The sequence below is a fragment of the Micromys minutus genome, assembly GCF_963924665.1.
Source record: "Micromys minutus genome assembly, chromosome: 10".
Taxonomy (NCBI): domain Eukaryota; kingdom Metazoa; phylum Chordata; class Mammalia; order Rodentia; family Muridae; genus Micromys; species Micromys minutus.
Window position 1 is genome coordinate 24,143,659 of NC_137979.1, and position 13,803 is coordinate 24,157,461.

Here is a 13,803-nt window from a genome sequence, read left to right on the forward strand (position 1 = left end):
GAAGCATCATTGCCCAGGTTGTAGTGTAAACCACAGGTAGGTAGAGACTTGTATCCAGGGTTCTGATTTGTGAAGACATAGTTTCAAGTGTCTCATTGTGTTACATTTTAGTAAGGTGACCAGCCTCCCCAAACCCATGCCCTTATTTGGTAATGGAGTTAAGAGCCCTCATGTTACTGCATTATTTTGAGTTAAAAATGTAATGACATATCTGGTAAGGGGAAGCCAAGGGATCTGCTGCTAGTTGTAACTTTATAGAGAAGAATAGAATAGCTAGGTCACAGCCTGGCTTCTTACTAGCCAGCATTTTAGAAGGAAAAAAAAAAAAAAAAGAGGATCTTTAGGGTAGAAGAACATTCTAATTCTAGGACATTCCTATACTGATTTTTATTTCTCTCTATGTACTAAAATGTCAGATCTTTTTCGTTGAGTTTCACACAAAGAGCTTTGTCTTTACTATATTGTAAAAGCAGTGATTTTTTTTTAAAACTAGGGAAGCAACTGAGAAGTAGTTTCCCCCTGTGTTCCCTACCTTGTTCTCTATGCAGACCTCAGGGTAGGAAAGTGTGTGCAGTTCTAACGTCTGGCTTCTGGCCGGACCCTTTCTTGGAAGACATTGTATGTAGATCTCCCTGGAGTTCTCACAAGGGCTTCAGACTAGTTTCTATCTACCAATGTCCTGCCAGTGTTCTGCTCTCCCCACCCTTTGGCAGTAGCCAGCTAGGGCTGGTGGGAACAGCCTGACCTGTGGTTTTGTTTTCTAGTGCTGCTCTTAGCATACATGAAAGGGAATGCCAACTTGTGCCGTGCCATCGTTCGGTCTGGGGTTCGCCTTGGAGTGAATAATAACCAAGGAGTCAACATTTTCAACTACCAGGTTGCCACTAAGCAACTTCTGTTTAGATTATTAGGTAAGTGGCATGCTTCTTATACTTCCTCTACAAGTATAGTTATCTTGGTGATCTTTAAATCTCATAGTTTACTCTGAGATCTGAACCTGCTATTTTTAGACATCATGTAATGTTATTACTACGAAAGGAGGTCTCTTTTCAGAGTGTTTAACGTCCCTGTCATTTTCCAATTTTCCCTAAATTTTAAGATGCCCACAAGCTCTCAGCTGGTTATATTGACTATGCCTCCTGGCTAGTTCTATTTATTTAATACTTTTTTTTTTTTAAGTACAGAATAGAGTTTATTCGGGTCATGGGAGAGTTAAGAGGGTGATAGAGGCAGAGAGAGAGAGAGAGGAATAGAGGAGTAGAGGCCGGCCATGAGCACGTGGAGTGAGGGGGGAAGGGAATGAAAATAGGAGAGGTAGGGTTGGGAGAGCAAGAGAGCCAGGAGGCAAGAGAGGCCAAGAGAGAGAGGAGGGGGCAAGCAGCCCCTTTTATAGTGTCAGGTCACTGGGGCGGAGCATACCTGGCTACTGCCAGGTAATTGAGGGGTGGGGTTTACAGAATCCCAACATTCCCCTGTTTTGGTTTAATTAAAAAAGAAAAATTAGAGGTGATGGTGGACCAGGAATAGAGTCGTTGTGATCTCTTGACTGTTTCATGCTTGTTTGGGGTGGTGTTTCTAGAGAGTCCAGAAAAATGGGGGTAGGGATGTTTGTCCAGTCTTAGAGTTGGCTGTTTCCTTGTTATCCAGGGTCTGTGGAACCATCTGAGGATGGGTCAGAAGGAACAGGTCCAGTAGAAGCGTCTGTGTCTGCGAGAGAAGGCTGAAGCATCTGTAGGTTGCTTCTCTGGAGCTGTTCTAGATGTAATGAGCACCTGGACTTGACAAGATGCAGGAACACACATATGTATATATTATAGGTAGAAATTAAGTACATTTGGTTTGGAAGAAAAAGATTTTTCAGGAGCAGTCCTAATGCTGCCATTCCTCCCTTATCATAAAAAGGGGAAAAAAGGGAGGGGGAAGCCGATGGTGAAAGGGGAATAGGGGCGTCGATTCTCATTGGCTACTTCCTGCTGTCTTGGGGCGTCGTAAGGGGGTGCAGCTGGCTTTCACCATCGGGATCCACCTGGCAAATGTTCACATCAGGCTCCTCTATGGACAGTGGCTGGTAATTCTGTAACAGGAACTAATTAATAGTTAGGTTAGAAATTTTTTGTCTGTCGTTGAAGTAGACAGAAGATTGATAAGGTTTAGAGCAAGTTTTTAAAGGATATGTCTCAGTTGTCTTAAAACAGTTTGCCATGCCATGAAGAGGGATAGGGGAAAGGTGTGGGGTCGTGGCAACATCAGAGTCAGGGCAGCTGAATTTTGATAATACTTACTGAGGACCCTGGTTGATTTTTCACAGTAGAGCTTACCAACAACTTCTGTCTCCCACCTGGGATCTCATGTATCTTGTATGTGGAAAAAGAGCTGTAGGCATCTCGAGAATCACCTTAAAAGGGCTCTGGTAGGTCTAGTAGCTGGATGACAACAGAAGAATGATGTTTAGCAACAGACTCAAGGGTCTACCTGAGAAGCAGGTCTTGGGCTAGTGAGCGTCGGGATGCAAACCTGCATTTTCTTGAGTCATGCAGCACCAATCCAATGTTGTTAAAAGTCACGGAATGAAAGGAAAAAGATTTCTGGTCGTGAGGAAATCTATCTCCTCACACGGGGCACCAATGCAAGGAAAAGTCACGGGGCACCAATGTTGTGAAAAGATGACTTCCCGGGTTCAAATCTGAGTCACAGCACCAATGTTAGGGGAATGATGAAGAGAGTGGGGGCATATGGCCCATGGAGGTGCGGCGAGGCCTGGGGGTAAGGGAGATGCCTCTGAGGGACCCATGTTGAGAATCCCTTCCCTGAGGGACCAGCCACACAACGGTATAGTACAGAATAGAGTTTATTCGGGTCATGGGAGAGTTAAGAGGGTGGTAGAGGCAGAGAGAGAGAGAGAGAGAGAGAGAGAGAGAGAGAGAGAGAGAGAGAGGGAGAGGGAGAGGAATAGAGGCCGGCCATGAGCACGTGGGGGGGGGGGAGGAAGGATAGGGGTGGGAGAGCAAGAGAGCAAGGAGGTAAGAGAGGCCAAGAGCTATTTAATATTTTTTAAAGACATATTTGTATGAGTGTTTTGCCTGCATGTATGTATGTGCACTGTATGCATGCTTGGTGCCTGTGGAGGTCAGAAGAAGACATCAGACTCTCTGTAACTAGAGTTCGGGGTGATGTTGAGCTATTTTTCTAACCCTGAACCCTTGCTTCTTACTTTCATGTTTTTAATGCCTTTCTTTTGAGATGGTAACAAGAATCTGAATAGCTTAAACCGGGTGTGGTAATGGCAAAATTATAATTCCAGTAGGAAAATCAAGAATTGAAGGCTAGAGGCCTGGGTTCTAATCCCACGTGGGAATCCAGGGCCCTCTCTGGCCTCTGTGGACACTGTACACATATAATGTACATAAATGCAGGCAAACCTCTCATACAGATTAAATTTTATATATATATATATATAAATTGAAGGCCTCTGGCCTTCAAAATGCCTGTGTGGGTAAAGGTGCATAACTGTCTGAAAACCTGCTTTTGACCCCCCAGAACCCAGGTAAAGGTTATCTTAGTTTCGGTTTTATTGCTGTGAGAAGACACCAGGAATGACCACATCAACTCTTCTAAAGGAAGACATTAAGTTGGGCTGGCTTACAGTTTCAGAGGTTTAGCCCATTATGATCGTGGCAGAAAACATGGCAGGCAGACATGGTGCTGGAAATGGAACTGAGAGTTCTACATCTTGATCCACAGGCAGCCAAGAGACTCTGTCACACTGGGCATAGCTTGAGTATAGGAGACCTCAAAGCCTGCCCCCACAGTGACATACCTACTCCAACAAGGCAACACCTCCTAAATGTGCCACTCCCTATTGGCTAGGCATTCAAAGACATGAGTCTGTGGGGACCATAAATACTCGAACCATAGGTCAAGGAGACAATAGACTCTACACAGTTGCTCTTGGCCTCCTCAGGCTAGCTGTACTTGTATAACACTCCCATACTCCACTAATAAACAAATTTTAAAAACACGTTTAAGGCCAATCTGAGCCATATAGCAAATAGGGGTGGCGATTACAAAATGAAAATAATGAGCACTAAGAAGGAAGGAGACCAGACATCATATTGGATGCTTTACAGAATAAGGTCTGACATTCTACAGCAGGTTAGTGCTACTATGCTGACAGTCATATTCTGTAAAGAACTAGCATGGGATGTGAAAACATGCCAAGAAGCTTGGTGGGTAGAGTGGGTTGATATCCGACTCTGTTCTCTGCTCTTCTGCAACTCCCAGTGGTATCTGAATGTCCAAGAGTCAGAGAACCCCAGAGCCCTGACTCGTCACAGGTCTGGGGACTCCTGAACCAGCTCTGGCTTCTCCACCACCTGAAACTACCCCTGGAGTGTGAAGCCCAGCACCTTCCAGTGGCCATGTGGGAAACTCAGGCAGACACTTCCCCTGTCTTGCCTCCCCTGTGGACACGGACTAGCAACCTAGGAAAAGGAACCATGTGTGCCACAAAGAATGCTAAGTTTTAAAGATATTAGTACATCAGATCCTCATCCCTTATCCCAGAAATATAATTTGTCAAGTGTTATTTAACATTTTAATATAAAACATTTTAAAATGTTTTAGTCAACTAGCAAGATGGCTCAGCAGGTAAACTGCTTACTGCATAAGTCTGATGACCTGAGTTCTGTCCCTGAAACTCACATAAAGGGAGGAGAGAAATGACTCCACAAAGCCGTCTGCTGATTGCCATACGCACACCATGGACACTCACACCTGCTTTAGTCTTACAGAGTTTTTTAAACGGGGCTAGAGAGATAACTTAATGCCGGTTGCTCTTTGAGGATCCAGCTTCCTTTTCCCACATCTACATTGTAGCTCACAACCATTTATAATTCCAGTCTCAAAGGATCTGACACTCCTGTTCTGCCATCTTCTCTGTATGTACGTGGTACAGAGATACACATGCAGATAGAATGCCCATAAATGTAAAAATAAAATGAAAGAAAAGGGTTTGAGGAAAAATACATTTATTTTTAAGGGATTTTTAAATGTATGTGAACTTGTGTGAGTTTATATGCATCTTTTTCATGCAGGTGCCCTTAGAGACCAGTAAGACACTCCTTGAAATTGAAGTCCTTAACCACTGAGTGATCTCTCTAGCCCTGCTAATAATAAACGTGTGTGTGTGTGTGTGTGTGTGTGTGTGTGTGTGTGTGTGTGTGTGTGTATTTTTTAGGAAGCTTTATACTGTTGCTATGTAGTCTTGATTTTCCCTATGCTGTACACTTGGTCGGTCTTTTCAGCACCAGCAGGAGCCCGTGGCAGTGCTGGTTCCATGTGACCAACCCATTTGCCTCCTCCCTGTCTAGAGTAGCAGCACTCTACCCAGGACACTACCTGCTTAGGAGGTGCTGCTGTAGCATCTCTGCCTTCTTCTTTCAGGCCATTTCTCTGTGGGTCACACCAGACTGAATCACTCCAGAAATCAGGGAATCCCTGTGTCTCCTTGTTGTTCACACATCCTACGTGTCTGTTCAAACAACCCCCAAATCCACAGATTCATCTTCCTCATTTCCTTTGTTTTGGTTCCCTCTGCTGTGCTTCCAGCCCTTCAGCCCTTGCCAGTTTTTCTGTGGCATGGTCTCTGCTGCCTTCCCTGTATGCTGCCCTTTACCGTGCTGCCGAGTCACACCTCCAGCTGGGTTTCCTTTTGTCCCAGCCTGCCTGGTAAGTGCTTATTCGCCAGGCTCCTCTGTGAAGCTATTCCTTACCAGTTGGAATCTCACTCTTCATGAAATCTAACGCAGCCTGCTGCTTCATGTCCTACTCGTAGAGTCTGGTCTAATCAATATATCATTTAACAATTAATCTTCTGTATGTTACAGATATGCTCTCCAAGGAACCTCCATGGTGTGACGGCTCCAACTGCTATGAATGTACTGCAAAGTTTGGAGTCACAACTCGAAAACATCACTGGTAAGACCCCACTGTCATTTGCAGAGAACATGGACTTCAACTTCCATACTTGTCCACAATGAGCCATGAACCCTTCAGAGCCTTAGCCTTCTGGGCAAGAGTGGGGGGAGATGATAGAACTAACCGAACAGGATCCCAGTATGAAGAGAGAGTGGAGAAAGATGGTGCACTCAGACTTGTTACTCTCGGGGGTGCGGGGTGGGGAGGCTAAGGTTCTTCACTGCCTCACAGGGTGCCAAAGACTAGGCAGTATCTGTGCTTAACTTCTGCATGTTTGCTTTAGCTTAGCTACTAGTTAGTATTTTGCTAAGAACTAAAATTATACATGAATTGAATTGGTATGACTTGGCTGGTAGTTGGCAGAGCTGGCCACAGATGCCAGAGACTGGGCTGACCATTTGGGACCAATCCACTCTTTAGTGCCTCTTATACTTCTTTCTTTGCTTCCACAGTCGTCACTGCGGCCGTCTTCTTTGCCATAAATGCTCGACCAAGGAGATTCCTATTATAAAGTTTGACCTGAACAAGCCTGTGCGGGTTTGCAACATTTGCTTTGATGTACTGACTCTGGGTGGAGTCTCTTAGGAAGGCTCCCAGGAGGATCCAGGCCTGCATCCCCTGGCACCTCCCCAACAGCTGCTCTACTCACCAGCCTGCCTCCTACCCAGAGCAAGAGCTGGCGGTTGTCTTCCTGTGGCAGAAGACCGTGTGTGATCCCTGATCGTTTCAAATGATTCTGTATGACTGTCAGTGTGTCAGACTATGGTCTATTGCACTAGATGTCTCACTGGTCGGACCAGTGCAGTTTAACCTGCGTGACAAATGTGATAGGAACCAGCTAGCAGCACACAAGGACACTTGGAGCCAGTGTTCCCTTTGGGAAAGGTAGCGTCCGTCTCAGAATTCAGTCTTCCTGCTTGGGCTTACTCAGAGGCAGAGCCTGACAGAGTAGAGAGCAGCTGCTCGAGAGCTGGTTACTCTAGGGTGGTGGCTACCCTCAGTGGTCATGGCCTTCAATGCACAGTGTTTTCATAAAGATAATAGGAACCTCTTGCCCTCAAGTCTTTTCTTTCTTTAAGCTTAGCTGTATTTTTAGTGAGCTGCCCTTTTAAAAAGGTGAAATCTTTCTAAACAGGGTTCAAAGATGAGAGCTGAAAATTGTGGCCTTAACAACTGAAAGCTTTACCAATGTCGCTGCCACCGGTGTCAGAAGCCTCGGCAGCTTGGCACCTAGCAGCTGTCTCATTCTCTCGTCTGCTGCGTCCTGTCTGTGGAGTCCTCAGTCGCTGCCACTTGAGTGGTGGAAGAAATGCACTTTGACTGTGCTGCACTTTTTCTAGAGCTGTATCATTGGTGAATCCAATTCAAAAATCCATGTTCAAAAATGTCATCACATATGCTTCTATCAGTGGTTCTGATGGCCAGCTTGGACTGGACCTCAGCACATACTAATCTTAACGGAATTCAGACTGATGAGAAAGGAGATGGGTGTGACTTTGGTCCAGGTCCTCTCCCCCAACACATCCTTCCTACTAAGGCCTGGCCTTGCATGCCGAGTGCTAGTGGTGCCAGTTCTGGGTAGCGCCATGCCTCATCAGAGCCAAGCAGCCCAAGGCCCTGGCAACAATGAACAGCCTGTTTTAGAAATCTGGCTGAAATGACGAGCAAGGCTCCGAAGCATAGGTCTTTGGTTCCTGCTGCTGCCCATACTAGCCCTGGGGTGCTAGGCCTCTTTAAAGTGTGGCTAGTGTTTTGGGTTGTTTCTGCTTGGAAATTTTAGTTATTTTATTTTATTATATTGCACACTGAAAGAGAAACTTATACCACTGTTTTTTGTTGTTTTTTTGTTTGTTTTTAAGAAACAAAAACACAACTGCTCTGAGACTGAAATGAACAGTATCTGGTCATAGAGATTACCTGTCAGTCACTCGCACTGATTCTTTTGAGACATTTGATAACCCTATGTTACTCACACTGATGGAGTATGGATGGATAAAAGGGGCTTCTTTTGGCATCACTTTCTCTCAGATAGTGGTGCGTTCTCTATTGCTGTAGAGTTAGACATTTTACTGCCTAAATATGTATAAAATGTGCTGATAACCAGTGTGCTACTTCCTAAAATACTTTTGTGATTTATATGTATGCTTTTTATGTTAACATTAGCTTGTACACAGTGTTTAAAGGGAAGAGTTACTTGGAAGAGTGCCATTGTCCACTAGCCTGTGACTTACTTCATATGGAATTTTTATTGAAACATTTAGTCAGTCTTGGCCAACAACTATAGGAAGCATGTAGTCAGTTTCCAATTTTTATTGCCTAAAAAGGGCCACAGAGACCTAGAGTTAAGTTGATACCATGATTCTTTAATGCGTAAGGGATAAGTGGTTTGGTTATGAACCAGGGTGATAGGTGTGCATACACCTGTTCTTCCTTGTCTGTTGTGGAGAGGGGGAAATAGGAAATGAGGATGAAGCTCATCATTCTGTCCTTGCCCTACCACATCAGTTTCAGTGACAGTCTTGCCTGTACCTGTACTTAAAATCTGAAGATCATGCCTAAAACATATGTAGGTTCAAGCTCTGTTCCTTCAGAGGTCAGTGTAGTGACTAGTGGTGGCTGAGAGGGACTGTGTGACTTAGGCATTGGTAGCCATGCTGTAGATGTGGCTCAGGCATTCTTCCACAGCCCCAGTCTCCTGACCATGCCACACTCACTGCGCTGCACTCCTGCTGTTCACTGCCCTGGCCAGGACCAGACTTACTGAGCGTCTCTCCTGTGCTCACTCCATGCTGACCAGACTTCATCATGAAATTGCTTAGCTGTTCTTGTTCAGTCTTAATCAGTACCTTAAGAACTAGCAGCAAAACTTCATTTATTCATTCAAAAAGTTGTCAGTTGTAAATGAGCCAATCAGGAAGAATCAGATTTACCGAACCATTGCTGCACCAGTTAACACTGCTGCGCTCACCTAGCTTTCTAACTGCCTCGTGTTGCTCACTGCTCTGCTGTACAGTGTATTATTGGTTTTTAAAGACAGAGGTACAGACCATGAGCTTAAACTAGTTTGCTATGATCCTCTAACACAGCAGTGTCCCACAAGCTTAAGTGCCTACACTGAGGACTCCTGTGTGTCCAGTTGTCTTTTCATTGGTGTCTCACAAGTTCTGGGCCTATTCCATCCCAATAATCAGTTTAGTCCAGGCTGAATAGTAAGTAGACTGCTCAGTTCATCTGCCATATTCTCTCCAAGGAGTGGGGTCCACATGATGTTTTTGTCCTCTACCTCAGAGCCATGAATCTGACCACCCATCAGCTTCCTCCCTCTCCTTAAGTGGGTCTTTCATGAAGCTGGGTGTGTGGGTCTCACCACTCTGCCCAATTTGTGCCCATCCCCCATACCAAACTGTTTCTGCACTAGTCTTGTTTGCAGGCAAGGGGTGGAGGACAGACCTCCATCTAGGGTTTCCTTACCTGGAGAAAAAAAAGTGGCTGAACTGCCAAATGTTTAGAGTGGAGAGGAAGCAACAACAGCACATAAATGTATGTCTCCCTCACAGATACTGGCTTCCCTCAGGATCAGCCCCCTAAAGCCACCTAAAGGTCCAGAACTCCCCTGCCAGCCCAGCAGAGGAAGCATCTCAGCAAAGGCCTCTCTGAGCTATGCTCACTCTACAGAACTGATCAAGTGAAAAACTGAGAATGTGACCAGTTGTCGTAGATGCCTTAAAGACTTTCTCTGGAGGCTCATCGCCTCTTGAGTGGAATAAATACCGTGTTAACTCTTAGAACTGACAACATTGGTTTCCTGCAGTGAGGGAGTCTGGGGACTGCTGGAGTTACTGACTTGCCAGTTTGGCAGCTGCCAATATGGAACTGGGCATTCCATGACATCCTTACGACAGGGATGAGGCAGCAGCAGCTGGGCCAAAACTGCAGGCACATGTTTGGATAGACCATAAACTGCTCTCTGGTGGTGCTCAGTGTGGGAATGACAGCATTAACTGGGACCATGGCGCTTAGCAGCATTGTTTCTTTGGGGTCTGTGTAATGGAATGTATTTTTCAAATACTGATATTTTGATTTTCTGTAATAATTCCTTATAATAAAATGAGGTAAAATTGTGAATTTAAAGTGTAAACTTTAATTAAAGACATTTATAACTACTTCTAAGCCAGGAGTACTAGTAAACATTAAAAAACAATTTCTAAAAGTTGACAATGTGAGGGCTGAAGAGTTGGCTCAGTGGTTAAGAGTAATTGCTACAGAGGCCCTGGGTTCCATTCCCAGCACTCATGTGGAGGCTCACAGCCTCCTTGGGCACCAGGCATACAAGTGATACACCACGTGCATGCAGGCAAAATACTCAAACCCATAAAAAATAATAAGAATAAATCCGAAAAATATATTTAAAATTGGTTTGTGAATAAATGTCTCCAACAGCTGCCCTCAACATTTTATATTAGAATATTCCATGTGACACATATTGACAGATATCACAGCATTTTGTGCAGAGTAAGCAGCTGCTGTGTTCCCTGCCTCTCCAGTGTAAGCTCTAGTTTATGGTGACGCATGTGACTGCTGATGCAGAATCAGCTGCCTGACACCATAGTTGTCTGGAAAACCCAAGACTCCTTCTACTCCATTATTTCAAAGCAACTATAAGTATTCACCATGATGAGCTTCCCAAAGGCCAAGATTTAAAAGGTTGGGGGCAGGGGATGATGGCACTGTGGACTTCAGATAATGTCAAGGAAGCTTCAGGAGTCTGCCGGTTAAAATCTGGTTCATAAAGCCCTACTCAAGTCTAGTACCAAAAATAAAAACCTAGTGAGTGAACCTTCAGAATACTTACCTGGACTAATGTGCTCTTTTTCTACCCCTCTTATTATCTGCCCCTTACTCAGACAACAAGCTGTCTAATTCATTCTGTTGGGGCTTCTTAGGACCTTGGACCAGGTTCAGGGCTGGGTAGGATTCAGAACACAGTCCTTGGTCAGCTCATTGTGCTCTGCCTGGGAGCACAAGTTCACAGTCCACGAATATATGGCAATGAATCAGTCCAGTGTGAGGCTGACATGGTTCAAGCGCACAATGGCAGATACTTTTGTGGGGGCAGGAAGGAGGGACACAGGGTCACACTATAGCCTGGATGGCCTGGAACTTGACATGTATGTAGACCAGGTTAGTCTCAAATTCAAGGATCTGCCTGCCTGCTTCCTGAGTGCTGGGATTAAAGGGTTGTATCGCCATGCCCATAATAGTTGAACACCAACTAAAGAGCAGGGCAAAAGTTGAAATCTACTCTGTGGGCCTATGGCTGATGAAGCTACCCCAGGCTGAGCGGGCCTGTGTGGACAGAGCTGTTAAGAAATAAACAGGATGAGGGTAGAGGGATAGCTCAGCACTGACTGCTCTTCTAGAGGTTCAATTCCCAGCACCCACATGATTGTTCACAACTGTCTGTAATTCCAGTTCCAGGTTTTCTGACACCCTCACACAGTCATACATGTAGGCAAGACACCAAGGTACATCAGACAAACAGGAGACTAAAGGAGGGAGGGACGGAGGGATTTTCCTGGCAGAAGGCAGGGTTTCTGTAGAAACACTGTAGAGATTACAGAGACTGGAAAGCAGGGCACCTAGGTTGGGAAGAGATGTCAAAGCAAAGCCAGATAGGCAATGTAGAGGACCCCTCTGCCACAGTGCTGCATGTGATCCTCAGAGATATGGGGAACCCCTGGAAGGTTTTAAGTGGGAGCTTCTGTAAAGAAATGACCAACTACAGCAGAGAAGAGGCTGGAGCATCAATATTTGCCAGCCTTTTAGAGACCAGAAGGAGGAGGGATAGAGGGGAAGAGCTAGCAGGCAGGACATGAGGGTACAAACTGGCCTGCCAGGAGTTCTGACCACCTGCCAGACTTTTCCCTGGACAGGGTGTGGATGGTGTTACTGGTCATACAGTGGTGTCCTGACTGAAATCAACTTGGGAGGAAAGGGTATATTTTATCTTACACTTCCAGGTAATAATAGTTCACCACTGAGGGAAATCGACAGGAGCTCAATGAAGCAGAAACAATAGAGCAATGCTGCTAGCTGGCTTGCTCAGCTGCCACCTTTTTCTTCCCATTTAAAGACAGAATCTTGCTATGTAGCCCTGGCTATCCTAAAACTCATTCTGTAGAGCAGATTGGCTTCAAACTTGGAGATCCACCTGTCTCTGCTTCCTAGTGCTAGGATTAAAGGTGTGTTCCTCCATTCCTGGCTCTAGCTACCTTTCTTGTACAACCAGGCTTACCTGTAAAAGAAATCTATAAAAGTCTCTGAGGCTCACTGCCTCAGTCTACTAACCTAGCCCTAGACCTGGAAGCTTCTAGCCTCCACACAGTCTTACGTAGGCCTAAGATGTTTTCAGCCTCTGAGACTTGCTGCTGAATAAACTTACACCACTTTCTAGTTCTTTGTGATCTCTGGCTTGTTGCTTTTCTGTTATTCTGGCTCAGATTTCTCTCCAAGCTGGCTTCTCTCTTTCAGTCTTGCCTACGTTGCCTCTGCTTATTAACTCATATTAACTTTGGTAATATGTTCTAATGTTTTTATTTTTAACCATAATACAAAAATGGGTTTATTGGCTCCAAGAAAAGGAGCAACAGCACCCAGCTTTCAAGCGCAATCTCTCTACACATTTGGACAAGCCTAAGGTCCATAGAGCACCTTCTCTCCTGGCGTCAGGGACGGCAAGCTGCCTGATGGCGAGTCTCTGGGCTGTTCTGCAGGAACACCTGGCACAGCCGAGGCAGCCTCAAGTCTGTGATGCACCGCTGGACCAGGGTGGGCATGAGGCACACGTAAGCGGCCATGAGGCGGTGATTAGAATGGAAGAGTTTCCCAGCACGGCTGTGCAGGCATGCTTCCTCCTCAGCGTCCATTGCTCGGTGGTGCAGGCTGGGCACACAGCGCTGGAAACAGTTCTGTCATCCGATTGTAGACCAACAGAAAGTTTCTCAGTTGCTGCTGCTGCTCCATCACGCCTAGGACACACGGCCCTTAATAGGGTCTAATCTTCTGGCTCTTTCTCATTCGCTGCTTTGATTCATCACCTGTGTCTAGCTTGTTCTCTCTGCAACCTGTATCTGTTCAACTTTCCTCTCTCTCCACACTGCTCCCTTTAGTAGCTTCCCTTTTCTCTCCGGAGGGCGGGGAAGATCCTATTGTCAAATCTTTCTCTGATTCTTCACTTTGTCTGCCACTCAGTCAGACATCACTTTCAAACAGGAGTGCTTCTTCAGTTAAATTAACTTTACCTTCACTGTTTGGGATTAAACGTGTACTAAGGGCATGTCTGTATTCCAGCCAGAGGGATTAAAGGTGTGTGCTAAGGCTGAGCCATTCAACTAGAAACACAATCTCAAGGTTCACAGTGTGATCAAATATTCTGCAACACCCACCTGCTCAGGGGTGACACAGTCCACAGTGGCTGTGCCCTCCCCGTCCTCCACCTTCTATCAGCAGTTAAAGAAAATACCAAGTCTCCGGGCATACACAGAGAGGGAGATAAAAGGACCAGGCATGGTGCTTCACACCTTTAATCTCAGTAGAAAGCAGAAGCTCTGAGTTTGAGGCCAGCTTGGCCTACACAATAAATTCCAGGGAAACCAGAATGACATAAAGAAATCCTGTTTTTTTTTTGTTTGTTTTTTGTTTTTTTAAGAAGAATTAAAAAAAGAAACGGCCTCACAGACATGCCAAGGACTAATATATTCCTTAGTATTCTCTTTCTAGGTGATTCTAAGTTTGTGTCAAGATGAGAGCCGAAACCATGACATCTGG

General features: G+C 45.3%; 1 protein-coding gene and 1 pseudogene across 2 annotated transcripts in view; one reads left to right on the top strand and one right to left on the bottom strand.

Annotated features, from left to right (window-relative positions):
• The window catches only part of ANKFY1 (ankyrin repeat and FYVE domain containing 1), a 76,171-nt gene extending 66,130 nt beyond the window's left edge, over positions 1-10,041 (top strand). Inside the window, exons 23-25 of the mRNA XM_080922734.1 lie at positions 765-911; positions 5,886-5,976; positions 6,429-10,041. Coding sequence (XP_080778860.1) covers positions 765-911; positions 5,886-5,976; positions 6,429-6,561 — 371 coding nt within the window. The 3' untranslated portion in view covers positions 6,562-10,041. The remainder of the gene's footprint in view (positions 1-764; positions 912-5,885; positions 5,977-6,428) is intronic.
• Positions 10,042-12,669: 2,628 nt separating this feature from the next.
• On the bottom strand, positions 12,670-13,011 carry LOC308425162 (mitochondrial import inner membrane translocase subunit Tim10 B-like; annotated as a pseudogene). The gene has a single exon. The product of its transcript is annotated as a mitochondrial import inner membrane translocase subunit Tim10 B-like (transcript).
• Between the last annotated feature and the right edge of the window lie 792 nt (positions 13,012-13,803).